Source organism: Rhagoletis pomonella, unplaced genomic scaffold, assembly GCF_013731165.1.
Source record: "Rhagoletis pomonella isolate Grant_MI unplaced genomic scaffold, Rhpom_1.0 Rhpom_scaffold_00007, whole genome shotgun sequence".
Taxonomy (NCBI): domain Eukaryota; kingdom Metazoa; phylum Arthropoda; class Insecta; order Diptera; family Tephritidae; genus Rhagoletis; species Rhagoletis pomonella.
The window spans coordinates 28,875,312-28,882,706 of NW_023458561.1; the positions used below are offsets into that span (position 1 = coordinate 28,875,312).

The 7,395-nt window shown below is 34.9% G+C and overlaps 1 protein-coding gene across 2 annotated transcripts in view; it reads left to right on the forward strand.

The window, feature by feature from the left end:
* Nucleotides 1-7,152, forward strand: part of LOC118742526 — a 90,549-nt gene extending 83,397 nt beyond the window's left edge. Inside the window, exons 3-5 of one of the 2 annotated variants that reach the window (XM_036474669.1) lie at nucleotides 4,722-4,942; nucleotides 5,030-5,583; nucleotides 6,489-7,152. In XM_036474669.1, the coding sequence (XP_036330562.1) occupies nucleotides 4,722-4,942; nucleotides 5,030-5,583; nucleotides 6,489-6,952 (1,239 nt within the window). In that variant the 3' untranslated portion in view covers nucleotides 6,953-7,152. The remainder of the gene's footprint in view (nucleotides 1-4,721; nucleotides 4,943-5,029; nucleotides 5,584-6,488) is intronic. The other variant, XM_036474670.1, reaches the window with a different exon arrangement.
* The last annotated feature ends 243 nt before the right edge of the window (nucleotides 7,153-7,395 follow it).

The window sequence follows — 7,395 nt, forward strand, 5'->3', positions numbered from 1 at the left end:
CTGGCGCAGGGAAACTGTTTTTATTCAGGGTTTTTATTGTAATTTTTAATATAATTTAAAAAAAAATATTTTTATTACTTTCTAGTTTTATGGCACAAGTATTTCTTTCCATGCATGTTTTTTCTACAATGAAATTATATCTTCAAATTTATTATTTATATATAAAAGCAGATGTCGCTGAACACTTAAGTTCTTCGAAATTGCCGAACTGGTAGGCCATCGCTTTAGCACAAACTAGTTAATGAACTGGTATTTGTACTCACTGGTTTGGCTTTTCACTGCAGGGTAATTATACATATCCGCCACATTTTGCCTAGTTTTGACCAGTTTTGACCATTTTTAAACGACTTCACAAAAAGGAGGAAGGTTATCAATTCGTCGGAATATTTTTAGTTTTTTTTTTTTTAAGGAAAAGTATTATTTCACAGGTGGTCCCATTCTAATTTGGTTTAAATCCGATCATTGGATCATGAAGAAATTAACGATAACCTTAAATTTTTATATGAGAATTGAGATTGGTTTTGTTTTTTGCTTAAAAAATATTTCTTATTTTGTTTGTTTAAAATCATATAAATTTTAACAAAATGCAAAAATTTTATTTAGAATTTCTAGAAAAAAATTTGAAATGCTCATTTAATTTTAGTTTAATTGAGTTTCTAAGAAATCCCGCCTATTTTTGAAAATTTGTTTGCTAACGATGCTACGCATTTTCATTTGGTAAACAAAACAGCGAACACATTACACCGTTCGACAAAAACCAAAAAATTTCAAATCACATGAAATAGTCAATACACTCACAAAACTATGGGCTAAATAGAGTAAAACCGCGCGATGTATAAGTTTGGAATTCTGACGGAACTTTGTCAAGTTTTTATAATTTTTGTATAAAGTTTGTATTTATATTTATACGCCTTTTTTAATTATGAGCTATACAAAAAAATTAATGAACAGTAAAAAAAGAACAAAAAAAAGTCAAAGCTGGTCAAACTGTCGCGTGGCTATCGTTGTGTCGCAGGCTATATGTAAATGAATACATATGTATGTTCATAACGACATATGTATGTATGTACGTGTGATCTAGCCCCACGCGTTCGTCATGGCGTCACAAATTCAAATTGAACTTTTAGCAGTGCTAGTGTTTGTTGTTATTTTTTTCTGCCATTTAGTAGTTGTCATACATTTAATAGCTGTTATTTATTGTTTTATTTACTACGACGTGTAAATATGTAATGTAAATATATTCCTTACTTTATATACATATTTCATTAATTTATTGCAGCAAGTGTTTATTTTTAGCACTACTGCCGCTTTGTTGTTTTTTTTTCAAATTTTCTTTTTAATTGAATTTTTTTATTACAGTGTACTGTTTTTCTTTTTTCTCTATTATTTGACAGACAAAACTACCCATATTTTATTTTTATTTAAATTTTAATTTCAAGGTTGTGCGCGCGCTACCCATCTCGTTTGCATATGAAATGATATGAAATTAAATGAGTGCAGACAGACAGCTGTTACAAATGTCACTATGTGTTTGTGACAACTGAACGCGAAAGTCTAGATAAACATACATACATATGTACATACATATATGGGGTCACGTGTACCCATCTGCCATCTATTTTTATGCAAAGTATTTATTCCGGACACATGCATTTATCTAACGTAAAACATACCAGCTGGAATTGCTGTAGGCAACGCCCTCATTTATTAATAGTAAGAAAATAGGCACTCGTGGTGTTAAACTATGTATAGTAAGATAAACTAATCCAATGCATTCAAGTCTCTATATAAAACACATTCTAAGTCAACTACATAAGTGATCGATGCTAGCGTGGAAAACAAAGATCAGATGGTCAGTTAAACTTTTGAGAAGCTATCCACAAAGGTATTCTATAACACAGGCCAACAAAAATTAAAAAAAAATGTTGGTGCGACAAATGTTAAAGCTATTTTTGATAGACTTTTTTGTGCTGATTACGAATCCGTAAGTACAAAGGATCGAACACGTAGAGGTTTTGAGAAAATCGTGGTCAAAGTATCAAAAAATTGGGCTTTTGCAATATTTGAGAAGCTCTAGCAAAGAGTAAAATGGTGATTGAACCTTCCACTTAGGCTTAGATTAAAGCAGGAACCCTCGACTACTATCCTTGAAAATACCATTTCTGCACATTGAATTTATGGTCACTTATAGTCATTTATTGAGCAGTAAAATTTGACTTACGACGAAGTTTGAGTCCCTGCCGCAGTTAAACAAAAGGTGATAGAACCTTCCACTTAAGCTTAAATTAAGGCTTGAACTTTCGGCTATAATCCCTAAAAATACCATCTCTTCGTCTTGACCCTAAGATCACTTATAGTCGTTTATTGAACAGCAAAAACTGATTTTAGCAGCATTTTTTTTATTGTTCAACAAATGACTATAAATGGCCATCAAGTAAAGGTGCAGGGATGGTATTTTCAGGGGCAGTAGCCTAGAGTTCTAGCTTTAAGTTAAGCCTAAGTGGAAGGTTCTACCACATTTTTACTCTTTGCTCGAGCTTCTCAAATATTGAAAAAAAACCCGATTTTTTGACACTTTGACCACGATTTTCTCAAAATCTGTACGTGATGGAATCTTTATAATTACGGATTCGTAATCAGCTCAAAAAAGTCTATCAAAAACAGATTTAACATTTGCCGCACCAAAATCAGTGTTACCCTGTGTAATCATTTGCAGCAAAGATTTAGAATCACCAGTAGGCATCGTGATCTCTAAAACGCGATGTTATTACGAAACCTGCCCACATAACAAGAGAATAGAAAGGCATAGAAGAGACTGTGAAGTGTGTTGGAAAGGGTAAAATTAGTTTTCCGTCATCCCTTATCAAATTTGGTTTGGAGACAACAAAATTAAGCTCACATAGAAAATAATAAATGGCATATTAATCAAGAAATAAGTGAAAAGTAAAAACATTCCTGAGTTAATTTAAGAGTCCGGTAATTTAAAAGGAATGTAATCTGAACAAATCACTGATTGACAATGTATGTATGTATTTGTAATAAAACAACAAAAGCGATGTCGTAAATAATTGGTTTGACACAATTATTATTTTGGTTTAACTAAATTTCACTTTAAAAACAGGTGGCAACCCTCTTCGTAAACTTTGCAAGCTCAAAACCTTCTTAAACCTCTTTCGTCTGACTCCCATATGGTGATACCTATCTATTTCAATAACCTCACTCCTTTAATTCCATGGAATTTTTTTTAACAGGTGGCAACCCTCTACTTTTGGTTAAGAAATAAACCCTTTTCATACACATTTCGATTGATACCCATCTCTTAATAATTCATTTAACTTATTTAAAAATTTTAATTTAATTTTTTAACAGCCGGCAACTCTTTAATAAAAAATAAACCTATATTGTCTACAGGTCAAGCTTTTTAATCTGACTTTTCATTTTTAAAAATAGAACGAGTTGTGCAGATCTGGTGGCACTGCCAAAAAATGCATTAGCATAAAACGCAATACTTCAAAAAGTCCAAAAAGTTGGCAAATTTTTAATTTTTTCTTTCGAAAGCTAACAACCCGTGCTATTTAATAAAATAATAAAAGATAATAATTTTTTGAAATTTTGATTGAAAAACATTGTTTTTCTGGAATACCGCAGGGACACTCTGTGTTTAATCTTATTCCGAAATTGTTAATCCTGTAGCTCTCTACTATCTATATGGAAATAAAGAACGTCAAAACAACATTTTATTTCAAAGAATATATTTTTGACATTTATTTCCGGGAAGAGCTTACGCATGGCTATGCTTTTATTAATATTCTTAGTATAAAATTTGTCTATTTTAGTGGCTTCCTGGCGGCATATAATTTATTTTATAGGGAGATTTGTATTTAATTATTTTTAGTGGATAAATTACCTTTACAAAAATACCAAATACACGTTCACATTGTAGCCAACGAATTTTTCGATTTTTGCCCACTTAGGCGGACTTTTTACTTGTACATAATAACAAAACAAAGAAACCGAAAAGGAAATCACTTCAACTTGCAAAACTTCACTTGAATTTTTTGCAGTGACATACATACATACATACATACATGTATCTACGCATTTAGCATACAAACGCGTATTGGCCACGAGTTTTTGTTTTATCGAAATTGAAATCACTGCCGTCGCTAAAGAAGTTTTCACTTCGAAAAAGTTTAGTTTCGACACACAAACCCTTTATGAACTTAAGGAAATTTACTTTTCTTCAAAACCGCTGTTTCCACTTTTACGATCTTACTACGCATTTTAATCCAATTCTTCCATCGCCCAGGCTCTGTACAAAACAAGCCGCGTTTTTGTTGTTTTGCGTCTTGCTTCAAGCGCGTGTAGAATAACAAGTTTTTCGTTATATTTACATATATGTATATGTAAGTAAATACTAAATACGCGATAAAATAAAATTCATTCTGGAATATATTTTTGTAATTTCATGTATTTATTTGAGACACGTACATAAATCTTGAATAGCGGAGACGCTCTCAAATAAGTTAAAAATGTTTTTACTGCGCCCCTTTTTTTCTCACAAATAATAATATTTACATTTATTTCATTGCGCGATCTTCCAACATTATCCCAATTACAAGCATTTCTCTGTAAATATCTTGTAATCAACAACTGTCTGGCATAACAATATCACTGACACAAACTTTTTATTATTTTTTTTGTATTTATAATTTACACAGTTCAGCTCTTTGGACTTCCACACACCGCAATGGCGTCTAGATCCCTGCCAATTGGAAGACACAGCTCCCGATATGGAGGATCCGGTGCGTTTGTTTCATGGGCGCGTTCGAATTGTTTGGGAACACGGCCAACACACGTTGCATTCCAAGTTGATGGTCACAGCTTTGGGCAAGGGCGACCAGTGTCGCAATGAGAATAAGCATCAGTGCTTAAGGATCGGGTAAGTTAATTAAAAATTTGTAAATTTGGGTTTTAACACAAAATAATAAAATTTTCTCGCTTCCATTTCGCCATCCAACAATTGCAGCGATGAACCCATACTTTGCATTTCCAAAGAGCTTGTCTGCGACGGCATCCGCCACTGTCCGATAAGCAATGAATACGACAGCGATGAGGATTATGAAATGTGTTGGAAGCGACGCCGCTATGGTGAACCCATTCCTCCTGCCATGGAAACAGATATTTTTGAGCATTTTGCATTGGAAGTTTTTCGTAACTTGTTTGCCTTCGATGTGCCGGCATATGGCGAGAAGACGACAACCACAGCTATCACTGCAGAGACAGCTCAATCTGCGCAGGAGGGTAACGGCAGCAGTGGTGTGGTGAATAGCACCACCCTGCGTAAAGTGGACACGAAGCAGATGGGCCAAACGGCGAATGATACCAATACAGGTGGCAATAGTACAGTGGCGGCCACAGCGCAAGCTGAAAATAGCACAGAAAGCACTGGCGGCCACCACCATCGACGCAATTCGACACGTTCGGGTCTCAATTCGGATTTGTCGAAATATGGCCCGTGGGGTTATTTGATGCTGGGCATGCTACTGTGCGGTGGCGCTTTGCTGATTTGTGGACTTTGGGGTAAGTTTCGTGGGCTTTGGGTGCTTTTGCTTGCAGAGCTTGAAGTTGTCGTTGCTTATTTCTGTTAAATAATCGTCTTTATTTTCCGTTTTTTTTTTCTCAAATCGCTCATCACATTCAATAACAATTGTAAACAACACGCTACATTCCACTTTATCCACACACGCACACTGTTACTAATATTTTCAACAAATTGTTATTATTTTAATATTATTTTTTTTAATGATGTTCTTTTACATTCTCCTAATCGCTTAATATTCAATTTACAATCGTCATCCAACCTGATACCATCCACAATTCAATACAATCAATAAACGTTTGGTGACCTAATAATGTCCACATTTAAATAAAACGCGCATACGTTATATAATATAATACTGTCCAAATTTAAACACGTAACAAAACACGATCCACATTTCAATACGATCCACAAATTTATTGTGACAAACTCTCCTTACCTCAATGCGTTCCATAAACCATATTCGCTCCAATACTATGCCAATTGCAATACGATCCACAAATACCTTCCACATAAAAAATCCACAAATTTCATGCGATTGAGAAATATTATCACCTAAATACGATTTACAACTATAATTTTCTTTAATGCAATCTACCAACCAATGCAACTCACAACCCAACTAATCTATTTAAAAAAATGTTATCCACATTTCATTAACATCCACAATTGTAATTTTATTAAATTTTCATTCTTTCTCCAATTCAAATACGTCATATTTTTAACTTTTTATTGAACGCATTCCACTAAAATCTACCGTTATACTGGTCTTCATTCATTTTAATCGAACGTCCAAAATTTAATCCATTAACCCGCCGCGCAAATTCCACGTCTCAACAAAAAACTAAATCTCTGCTCCTTCGCCTTCCTTCTTCCTTCCTTCCAGTTTGCTGTTGTCGCTTAAGCTTTCACATTCAAACCATCCGTTCACTTTCAGCCTCTGCCTCCCAACACGCAACCAACAATGAACGCGAAGCAGCAATGCAGACTGGCGGCGCAGGCGCTGGCAGTGATCTTCAATCGAGCAACACCGCACCACCCAATTACGAGGAACTCGATCCACCACCTGCCTACTCAGTACTATTCCCCAACCAAAAGGCGGCTTCCAGCACAACATTAAGTTCACTCGGCGCCGCAGCGCTAATGCCACCCACAATGGCCGCCGTAGCCGTAACAACACCAAATGGTACTGCAGTGACAACGCCTCCTGGTGTGGTGGCAGCAACTTCAGCTCAAACTAGTACTATAGCAGCGGCAGCCGCAGCCGCAGATTCTTCGACAACAGCCGTAGCAACAACAACAACTCGCGTGCAGCTGGAGAGCGCAGCGTGCAGTTCACAGAGTCACTGATACTTAGCGATTAAATAAAAAGCATGTCGCCGTACCTGGAAAGTGACCGCGTCCAATAACTAAATATACTATAAGTATACTTTTATGAAGCGTAGAGAAGAAGTTTTTCTGATTATTTTCAATTGGAAAAAACGACTGACTTTTTAGCTCGATTTAAGTAAAATAACTGTAGTTTTAGGCTATACAAAAAAAAAAAAAAACAAGTTCATCTGTTAAAATAGATTTCTTTAAAAGTCTTATGTGCATATTTTATGAAAAAGCAACTATTACTCTAATGTTTTGAGGTTATATTAACTAAATTTTTCTAATTGTAACTTTAAAATATAGGTGTGTGCGTGAATGTTGTTTCTACCATGACAAGCACAAATAGTAACTGGTTTGTGATGGAAAGCATGCCCTCGTGAAATGTTGATGAAATATTCACAATGAAATATTCAAATCTA